At 38.5% G+C, this 10,921-nt stretch overlaps 1 protein-coding gene across 2 annotated transcripts; it reads left to right on the top strand.

Moving 5' to 3' along the window:
- Positions 1 to 320: 320 nt before the first annotated feature.
- LOC123983691 (interferon-induced, double-stranded RNA-activated protein kinase-like) lies at positions 321 to 9,395 on the top strand. Of its 2 annotated transcripts, XM_046069967.1 has the most exons (17): positions 321 to 577; positions 1,408 to 1,546; positions 1,670 to 1,803; positions 1,885 to 2,008; positions 2,139 to 2,212; positions 2,289 to 2,435; positions 2,552 to 2,684; positions 3,293 to 3,360; positions 3,451 to 3,535; positions 3,788 to 3,852; positions 3,936 to 4,139; positions 4,236 to 4,364; positions 4,494 to 4,698; positions 5,539 to 5,673; positions 6,289 to 6,390; positions 6,522 to 6,584; positions 6,965 to 9,395. In XM_046069967.1, exons 1-17 carry the CDS (start codon positions 471 to 473, stop codon positions 7,097 to 7,099), a joined length of 2,049 nt encoding a protein of 682 aa, XP_045925923.1. In that variant the 5' UTR covers positions 321 to 470; the 3' UTR covers positions 7,100 to 9,395. The 2 variants fall into 2 exon arrangements, with proteins under 2 accessions (XP_045925923.1, XP_045925924.1); XM_046069968.1 differs by lacking the exons at positions 3,451 to 3,535; positions 3,788 to 3,852; positions 3,936 to 4,139.
- Positions 9,396 to 10,921: the final 1,526 nt, after the last annotated feature.

Here is a 10,921-nt window from a genome sequence, read left to right as displayed (position 1 = left end):
AAAATACCAAAGAAAATTCCTTGTATGTGAACACCTACAGTACTGTGCAATAAATATAAGTAGCTGTAAGTATTACAAGTCTCCCATTTTCTGAGTGTGCGCTCTGTGGAGATCCTGGTAGTGTTGTTGACACTGCAGTGGGGTACAGACTTGAGTCCAGCGATGAGATCATACCGGATCATACCCGATCATACCAGCCCCGACGCCTGTCAACGCGTCAGCCTTCCCGGGACCGTCCAGATAACGTAAACCACGTAACGTTACGTAGACGAAACGACGTAAAAACGAAGAAATCGAAACTTAACAGGGATCCAAGTCAACTGAATCGAAACAGAGAAAGGAAATGCATGAATATGAGCAGAGATAAGATGGGATGCGAAAGGAGACAAGTACTTTGAGCTTTGTATTTTGTTGTCAGTTTTATGTAAAGGCATATGAGTTAAAATTCCGTTGCAGCTTCGTCATTTACGATGGAAACTGGAAGCTATGCTGCTAGACTACACGAGTACGCACAGAGATCAGGGTATAGGCTGTATTATGACGACCTCGGCTCTGTTGGTTCTGACCATAATCAAACGTGAGTTGAATCTATTTCTGTTACCAGTGGGTTGTACATTATTCTGCACAGTCATGCTCCTCTAAAATAGGAGTGCTTTTCTTTTCAGTGAGAGTCTATTTCATGTTCTTAGGATGTCATGGATGATTATTAGGGTGGTGGCGTTCAATATTAAGTAATACCCACAGAAAAGCAACTACGCATCAATACGTAGGAGGCCTGATCAGAAATCTCCTAAAATATAATCAGACAACCAAGTAAATATAAAACAAATGTATCCACAAAAAAAAGCGACTAAGGACAACTTTTTATTCCCACATCAAAAGGGGATATTTTTCAGACAAGGTTTTTTTTTTATTATTTATTTTCCTGAGAAAGGTGGATGGCAGGAGCATAAACTGTACAAGGTCATACTGATTTTTGTAAAGAAAAACGTGTGTCGATAAAGTCCTTTAATTGCAGCAGATAACATACTTGAATGACCTGCTTGCTCTGGATCAGTTATTCCCTGTGGTCTGTAACCTCTTTATGTGTGAAGTTAATTGTAAATTGTGGTCATGTAAATGTGACTGAGGAGAGGTAAAATCACATAAAATAAAAAATAAGAACCTCAAACTTGTACTTAAGTGTTTGAATAAGTATTGTGTTACAAATTCAGCCTATGAATGTAATCTCAGTTTAACATTCGTGTGTGAGTATGCTGTTGGAGGCAGCAGTCACAACATGGGTGATTACTACCTCCTGGAGGCTGAACGTGGTAGTGTTCAGATTCATGTAATGTACACCAACCCCACCCACAGAATTTCAAGTCAGCTTGCCTGTATTACAAATATATAACAATTCCTCTACAGATTCACCCAGAGGGCAGTCCTAAATGGTAAATTCTGTCCCGGTGGTGTGGGTAAGACCAAGAAGGAAGCCAAACATAATGCAGCTAAAAACGCCCTGAAATACTTGTTGGAGAATGAACATCAGGACTCAGTTGACTCAGTAAGACTTTTTTTCCCTCTTTACTTAACTAGAGCATATTGGATTGTAGGTATCTAAAAGTAAAAAAGACCAGTTCATTGCGTACTGTATGTCTCCTTGAAGTATTTGTTATTATCTTGACAGACAGAAAATGCAACAGAAGCGTCTTCTGCATCCAACATCAACTATATATGTTGGCTCAATGAATATGGTCAGAAGAACAAGTTAACTATAAAAGCTGTGGAGTCAACAAGACCCGGACCAAATTATGCTACTCTGTAAGCATCTGCATCTGCATTCTTAGCTATTTTGTCACAATTTGCAATTGTGCACTAAATGAAAGTTTTTATGCCTTTTAGATGTTGCAAATTCATTGTTGGTGATAAGGAGTATCCAGTTGTCAAAGGGGAAACAAAGAGGGAAGCTAAGGAGGAAGCAGCCAAGCTTGTATATGATATGATACATGGCGGTAAAACTACAGAGGTAAGTCATACACATTAGTTTCTGCTGACTTAATCATAAAACTTAACACCTGTTGTAGGGTGTTACATAGTCAGCAGGCCACATTCCACTGTGTGAACCATCTCAAAATTATACTTTTTGTCTTGTCAAGACTGCAGATGAGAAATTCAACCATACATCAACTCAACCACAGGAGGAATTCAATCAAAATCTTTCTGATATCTGGTGAGTAAATCGCAACGGTGATGCATTGTTAATTTTCATTTCTTCACCAGTGTGAAATGTTACTTGTTTGTTACAGCAATATGACAACAAGCCTCAATAGTAGCTTCAACAACAGCTTTACAGAGACAAATTACGTAGGAATTGTCAACCACTACTGCCAGAAAACAAACAGCTCCCATAAATTTATAGAGGAGGAGAGACGCGGCCCGCCTCATAACCTTCAGTGAGTATGAACCCGAACCTCTATAACCTGAATAGAAACTACAGACACACGATGCTGGACTATAAATGTTAACACAATGATCTAAACAAATTAATCTTTTTCAAAACCCAACATAGATTTTTCTACAAATTAGTGATCAATAACAAGGACTACCCTGTGGGTGAAGGTAAGAGCATCAAGGAAGCGAGACAAAATGCAGCTCAGCTGGCCTGGTCTGCTCTTCAAGAGCAGTCAGACTGGGACAGCAAGGTATTTGATATTTTCTTCTCCCTTTACATCATGAAATCAAAACTCAGTTTCTAATATGTTAGGTAGGGGAGAGCCGGGACCACAGTAGTCCACAGTACTTAACAGAACCGGGAAAAATCAGGTGGATATGTCACACTTTCACAGAGTTATACGAAAGAAGCTCTTTTCACTGTGTTTATTGTTTCATGTGCCATGGTCATGATCCCATGAAAGATTAGTTAGTACTTTAGCACATCCTGAAGTTTTAAATGTCAAAGTTTTACAGTTTAGAAGCTAGTGAAGTTTAATTGTCAGGTGTCACTGTCGTGATGATTGAAACACCTGTTTACTTAATAAACTGGCAGCCAAGCGTATTTCGGTAGATAAGTACAAGTTTCATCGCTGATTCATCCTGATGCTTTTAGTCGGCATCTATCTTTTAAAATATATGTTTTGAAAGCCTTTTCCATAGGACATTCAAGCAAGCATTTTTTATTTAATTTTTTCCTTCCAGGCAATTTTTTTCTGTTGTATGAAATGATTCCACTGAAGTGAAATTTTATATTTAACTATGATGTCTAACATTATGTCATACACTACATTATGTATACCTTTTCTGTGCATTTCAGGTGTCCGTCAGATCAACAGCGTCCGAAGATGGTGCTCGACCTATGTTTTCAGCACAATCTGCTACACCGTAAGGCACTTAATGTCATTAGTAGGAGAGCAGACTATGGCGTTAAACACTGAGAAAGCTGTACTCATGTCTCTCATTGTATTCCCCTAGGGAGTCCCATGACTCATCACAAAGCACACCAATGAGCAGTGTCTCAATAATATTCACAGATTCATCAAACCTTTCCGCGGCTCAGGTCTGTTCTCTCATAATCGTAAAAAACATTTAGTAGGTAAAGCAAATACTCTTTTAACAGTCTACAGCAGACTAGTAGCAGGGTCCATATTTGTGTTTAAACATGATGAAAAACTTAAATAGTTTGAGTGAGGAGAAAAATTACATTAAGGAGTTTATATTGTTGGACATTATTTTTCAACATAGCTACAAGAGGGTACTTCATTTTATTCGGAACACTGTAATAATAAACCCCTTTTTTTGTGAATTATAGATGCCCTTCAGTTCAGCTGAGTATGAAGAAGATACACCAACCAGGTTGTCAACACCAACTTCACTGTTAGGCACTTATCGACACTAGTGTTAAACACATAGCTTAATACTGAAAAGCTGTTCTTATGCCTCTTATTATATTCTCCTAGGGAGTCTCTGGCGTCATCACAAGGCATGTCAACGGGCACAAGTGCTTCAGGAATATTCACTGATTCATTTGTTAATCTCAAAAGCTTTACTTCAGACTTTGATCCCTTGGGTTGTCTTGGCAAAGGAGCCTTTGGTTGTGTTTACAAAGCAAGACATAAACTGCTGAACAAGTACCGTGCTATAAAGATTGTCTGCTGTGAGGAGTAAGTATACAGGTTCCAGTGTGCAGTGTAGCATGTGCAGTATTTGTGCAAGTACTTTGTTTACAGATTGATTTTTTTTGTTCTCCTTTGGATCAGGAAATCTCTTCGAGAGGTGAGGGCATTATCAGACCTCCTCCACCCTAATATAATTAGATACTACTCAGTTTGGATGGAAGACTCAGGATACCAATGGGACATTTCAACTGGCAGTTCTAGCTCTTTCCGGTAAGTCCCAAGGCACTGACCTTGACCTTACCTTAAGTAAGCAACTTAACTAGTCTTAACTTTTTATTTCAAGTTAATGTTGAGTAATAGTGAGTTATTAAATAATATTGCTCTTCTTACCTTTCCTAGGGCTGCAAATAATTCATTGGCAAAGTACCTCTATATTGAGATGGAGTTATGTGACACCAAAACACTTGGACAGTGGATTAGTGAGAAGAACACTCAGTCTCCACAAGACTGCAAGAGAAGAGAAGAAAGTCTAAGCATTGCTCAAAACATAATTTGTGGAGTCGAATATATTCACTCCAAGAAGCACATCCACAGGGACCTTAAGGTGAGACCAGTTTACCCTGATACCTGCTCCCTGAGACAGATCCTTGTGCAAACCAGTAGTGAGAGGGTGGAGTACCTAGAACCAGTATATTGCTTGGTGCTGACTGGTACAGAGTAGCAGCACCACAGATTAAACCTTTGCTCCTCACAACCATTTACCAAGAGACACATGGATATTTGGCTAGATCCTGCTCCAACAAGCCCCAAGAGTAGTGTAAAGGTGATGCTGTTCTACTGCTTGAAGTGCAGTATATAGTTCAGGACAGCTTAAACTTTTCTTCTTCTGACCAAAATGTTCCACTAATTACGGACTGATCTGACGGACACCTGAAATGCACAGAAAAGGTATACATAATGTAGTGTATGACATAATGTTAGACATCATAGTTAAATATAAAATTTCACTCCAGTGGAATCATTTCATTCAACAGAAAAAAATTGCCTGGAAGGAAAAAATTTAATAAAAAATGCTTGCTTGAATGTCCTATGGAAAAGGCTTTCAAAACATATATTTTAAAAGATAGATGCCGACTAAAAGCATCAGGATGGATCAGCGATGAAACTTGTACTTATCTACCAAAATACGCTTGGCTGCCAGTTTATTAAGTAAACAGGTGTTTCAATCATTACAATTACACCACTACATTTGAATTAATTGACCTAATGAAAGCCATATGCTGACTGTTAGATTTGATGCTGCTTTCATCCACAGATACCTTTTAAAAATCCAGTTCGAACTCTAATTTCATTAGTTCATCTGTTACTGTCCATCGTGTGAGGAGCTTTGTTTGTATCTATTTGTGTTTAATTTGATTTTCTGTTTTTGCTTTTCAACGGTTAGCCTGACAACATCCTGTTTGGACTGGATGGAGAAGTGAAGATTGGGGACTTTGGTCTGGTCACCAGAGACGATGACGATGCTTTGATGGACAGAACAGTGGGCAGAGGGACCCCAAGTTACATGGCGCCTGAACAAGTGAGATGGTCTTCACTAACAATAACTTTTTTATTCTTCAGTATTATTGTGTTAACAAAAATACTCTTTCAGATACAAAGCAATGTGCACTGTGTTTTCAAAACTTCTTGCGGGACTATACGTCTAGCCATTTGTTTGTTGTTCCAGCTTTCGGTCAGCAACAAATCTGTATCTGTCCCTGTTTGTATTGGCCATGTGGGTATATGTCACGGCTTGCGCGAGAGCTCCCTAAAGCAAGGCACTGCGGCAGGTTGCGTGTGTGCTTTGGTCAACAAAGCAACAAACCACCCTGGCATGTCGCAGGCAATTGAAAATAATGGCTTTCATAGTGCAGCGGTGCCGTTGTCACATTGTTTATGGGGGCCATAATGGGTTTTAAAAAGTTTACATCAAACTAGGGCTGCAGTTATCGATTATTTTTAGCAATAATAAGTAATCTACAGATTAGGGCTGACCTCGAATAGTCGAAGATTCAATACTTCAATGGAGGGAGCGTTTTTAAACAATAACTTGGAATAGACCCGCGACATGCATGTAGTTGTCGGTCACTGCCAGTTGTGTAATCAGGCAGCTGAAATGCTTTTTGGTCAGTACTGTGTTTTTATTCTATCACAGAAGACAGAGAAGACCTATGACCGAAAAGTGGACATATATCCTCTGGGGTTGATATACTTAGAACTCCTTTGGAAACTCTCTTCTGGCCACGAAAGAGGAGAGGTGAGTCTTGCATAAACAGAACATAACATTGTGTGTTATTATCAGAAAAATTAAAGCTTTAATTAATTAAAAAGTGAATTTCAGGTTTACTAACATGCTCTTTTATCCTTTTATCACTCCATGAAATCCAGGTTTTGTGCAATGCCAGGCGTCAGAAGCTGCCGAAGGAGTTTTCACTGACTTTTCCCCAGGAGGTAAATTACTATATTTTTATTACCCAACTGATACACTTGTCACATGAAGCATTATTTCCACCAGGGTGCTAGTTAGTCATAATGGTCGCCAACAGAGCATCAGGGAGACTGACACACGGGGGGTTTGCACTGTACACAGATGTCCATTTTTAAAGCCTCAAAGAACTGCTGCTGTCTGTATGTGAATAACGTATCAAGCAGCACAGATAAAAAGTGTTTTGAGAGAATAACAGTCTCAGTTTAGGTTTCCACTGGTATGCTGAGCAAAGTGCATGGCATATGTTGGAAATACTGTGGAGTGGAGCTTCAGCAATATTGCACATTGACAACATTTATATTATTGTTGGTACAAAGATCTCAGTCACTGTTTCTTTTTGCAGAACAAAATAATTATGTCAATGCTGTGTGAGAAGCCAGAAGACCGACCTGAAGCAAGTACACTGAAGGCAGAGCTGGAGAAGTGGGCTCAGCTGGTCAACACACAAAATATGCAACAGAAGAATCTAACTGTGTGATTATCACAAGGAACTGTGATAAGTCACATGAGCTTTATAGAAATCTGTCTCTTCTGATGTCTGTTACTAAAATTTGATATACGTTTATTAATATGGTGTTAATGTACTGCACTAACTGCACTATAGTACTTGTTGAGATCTGTACAAAGTGCTTCACAAGGCCATACGCCTGTGGCCTGTGGCAGTGGTTGGTAGATTGACATTCTGTGTTTTGCTCAAGGACACGTCAACATGTTCACAGGACATCAGATCATTAACCATGCAATTAATAAACAACCTAAAAGGGGATCTAATATTATGGATTTTATAATCATGAAAAGATATACAAAATATATCATGCTTTTAAAAAGTAACTTGCTGTAATTCACATCTATCTAGCTTATGTTCAAAATAATCATGTTTAGGGTAATTTCTGTGTCAACTGGTACCATTTTATTATATGCTGAAAATGGTTAAATGTATTTCAAGTGGTTTCACATTACAGCCTTTACTTTTTTTACTGTAAAATTTTAAGTTGGAAATTAAAATAATGGTTATCTGGGATAGAGTGGTCATTCATCTACAAAAGTTGCACACACACGCACATATAGACTAGGTGTATGTTTTGTTTTGTTTTCGTGTTCATTAATCATTGGAAACAATAATGCAAATAATAAAACATATTGTAAATGTATTTTTATTTTAATAATATTATAGGACAGAATTCAGTAATAGATTGATGAATTAATAGAATTAGTTGAATTTATGAGAGGCTGCTGGGTCACTAGTGCAGTTTACTTAAAACACTTCCAAACAATTCAGTGGGGAGTGTTAGATACTGAAAAGACAGATTTATGGCAGAGCCTACTTTTAATCTCAATGTAATAAATTGCAAAGATCAACAGAACATCAATGGAAATATTCAGCTTGTGTCAGGCCAATGACACATTCCTCCTTAGTTTTAACTCTGCATAAATAGCAGATCTGCCAGAAAACAGAAACTTTTAAAAAACATTTCCACAAGGGTGACATGGACCTTTATTTGCTATATGAATCATAGGGTCACAAATTGTATGTAACCATAGTTTTCTCAATCCATAGGATAGCCCCTCTTTGTTGGCATGCTTATACACAGTATTTAAATTGTTTGCAAAGTAATACTGTGTATATTGGAACAAGCTATTTTCCAATCAAAGGGACAGACACATTTATCCAAACTGAAATTAATTTGCTGACAAATCAACAGAGCGATCAAATCAGATACTGTTTTCAATGATTTCACATGAAGATCAGGCATATGAAAGTTCCTCACACTACAAATATTTAAATGAGCTATTCTTATCCCTTTTTGTGATGCAGAACATCCCCAGTTTTACCTTTACCAACATATCTGTATGTGCCATCACTTTCTGAGCTATCACTGCAACACACATAGTAAGACATACATATAACAGTACTTAACAAGGATGAACAATGTTGATGATCAAAAATGAAATGATCAAAAAAATGGCAGGACATGTGGGGCATGGATAATGTTAGGAATGTGGTTTTGTGTTCATGTTTTTCCTGTTTAGTTTGTTTTCATAGGTTTGGTTTTGTGTTCTGTGTTCTGTAAGCTTTATTTTTATCTTGTCATGTTTAGGGTTTTGTAGCTTTATTTAGTCTTTTGCTCATTCGCATGTTTAAGTTCTCTTAGTATTTGTCTTGTCTTTTATCTTAGTTCTTAGTCCTGTGTTTTAGTCCTGTGTTATAGTCCTTTGCCTTAGTACTTAGTCTTATGCCTTAGTTCATGTTTAGTGTTTTTCCTTGTCTGTGTATTTCTGTGTTTTCTTTTGGTCTGTGTCTTAGTCCTTAGCCTTATGTCTCAATGTTAGTGTATTCCTGTTCCCCGTTTAGTCCTGTTTCTGTTCCCTGCCCTGGTTTTGTTCAGTTATGCAGATGTTTCCCGTTTTTCTGTTTTACTTTGGTAACTCTCTCCTTGTGTGTTTCCATATGCTTTACTTCCTGTGTTATTTTGTAGTGTTCCTGTTCTTATGTGTCCTTGTCTAGCTTTGTTCCTGTTGTTGATTAACTGATGTGTTTTAGCTGTGCTTCTCTCCCTGCCTGTGACGCCCTTGTCAATGTTGGGTGTTCTGCCCTGTACCCGTGTTCCTGGTTTACCATGCTCCTGTTTGGATCTCAGTTCTGGTTTTTGGTTTTTGTTCATTTGTGGATTTTCATTTCCTTTGGATTACTCTTTTGTTTGGACTGTTGCCTTGTGCTTTGGAAAAACTGTTGCAGTAAGTTTTGCTAAAATAAATATTTTTGTTGGACTGAATCCTCCTGCCTGTGTCTGCGTTTGGGTCCACACCTCAGCTCTCTGCCACTGCACTCTGCTACCCATGACAGATAGTGGTGGAAGGAAATATTACAGTGTGCAGATATCTATCAGTGCACACGGTGTGATTAGAAGGGTCAGAAGGGAGGAGACAGTTTTAACCAGACCAAGGTTTGACCACACAGGGTTAAGTATATCATTGTTTTTGTTAGATAGAACTCAATCAGATCAATGTTTGGAATGTAAAATCACAGAAAGTGTAGAACATATACTGTTACAAGAGAGGATAAGGCTAAAACAAAAGTCAGCCAGGAAGAACGGTGTACAACAGGAGAGGGGGTAAAGGACAGTTGTGGAATTCCTGAAGGATATAGGGTTATTTTATAGGATTTCTTTTTTTAAAAATAATTATTAATCATAATTATTAGTCTAATGTAAAGTACTCTAACCATAACTCATGCTACAACTCCTTGACCTCCCTGGCTTATTTGTGATTTGTGTTTGTAGACTCAATAGATGTACAGATGTTATTTACCTGCTATAGATCCATGTTTATGAATAAAGATCTTTTTATACCGGTGCTGGTCATATAATTATTTAATTTTAATTTATCATATAATTAATTAATTTTTATTTAATTTAATTGTGATGATCAAAACTGACAGCTAATGAAAATCCCAAATTCAGTATCTCCGAAAATTGGATTACTTAAGACCAATACAAAAAAAGGATTTTTAGAAATGTTGGCCAACTGAAAAGTATGAACATGAAAAGTATGAGCATGTGTGGTGTCCGAACAATAATGCTGCGATGATGTGTTGAGAAGAAATCTGCTTGACACTAGTTGGGGCTCCTTTTGCCTGAATTACTGCAGCAATGCGGCGTGGCATGGAGTCGATCAGTCTGTGGCACTGCTCAGGTTTTATGAGAGCCCAGGTTGCTCTGATAGTGGCCTTCAGCTATTCTGCATTGTTGGGTCTGGCGTATCGCATCTTCCTCTTCACAATACCCCATAGATTTTCTATAGGGTTAAGGTCAGTTAAGAACAGGGATACCATGGTCCTTAAACCAGGTACTGATAGCTTTGGCACTGTGTGTAGGTGCCAAGTACTGTTGGAAAATGAAATCTGCACCTCCATAAAGTTGGTCAGCAGCAGGAAGCATGAAGTGCTCTAAAACTTCCTGGTAGACGGCTGCGTTGACCTTGGACCTCAGAAAACACAGTGGACCCACACCAGCAGATGACATGGCACCCCAAACCATCACTGACTGTGGAAACTTTACACTGGACTTCAAGCAACATGGATTCTGTGCCTCTCCTCTCTTCCTCCAGACTCTGGGACCTTGATTCCAAAGGAAATGCAAAATTTACTTTCATCAGAGAACATAACTTTGGACCACTCAGCAGCAGTCCAGTCCTTTTTGTCTTTGCGAGACGCTTCTGACGCTGTGTCTTGTTCAAGAGTGGCTTGACACAAGGAATGCGACAGCTGAAACCCATGTCTTGCATACGTCTGTGCGTGGTG

The sequence above is a fragment of the Micropterus dolomieu genome, linkage group LG15, assembly GCF_021292245.1.
Source record: "Micropterus dolomieu isolate WLL.071019.BEF.003 ecotype Adirondacks linkage group LG15, ASM2129224v1, whole genome shotgun sequence".
NCBI lineage: Eukaryota > Metazoa > Chordata > Actinopteri > Centrarchiformes > Centrarchidae > Micropterus > Micropterus dolomieu.
This window is presented reverse-complemented; position numbering and strand designations above follow the sequence as displayed.

Coding starts and splice junctions, on each gene's coding strand:
- LOC123983691 (XM_046069967.1), top strand. CDS start 471: ATGGAAACTGGAAGCTATGCTGCTAGACTACACGAGTACGCACAGAGA. Junction 3,536..3,787: donor CAAACCTTTCCGCGGCTCAG/GTCTGTTCTCTC, acceptor TGTGAATTATAG/ATGCCCTTCAGTTCAGCTGA. Junction 4,699..5,538: donor ACATCCACAGGGACCTTAAG/GTGAGACCAGTT, acceptor TTCAACGGTTAG/CCTGACAACATCCTGTTTGG.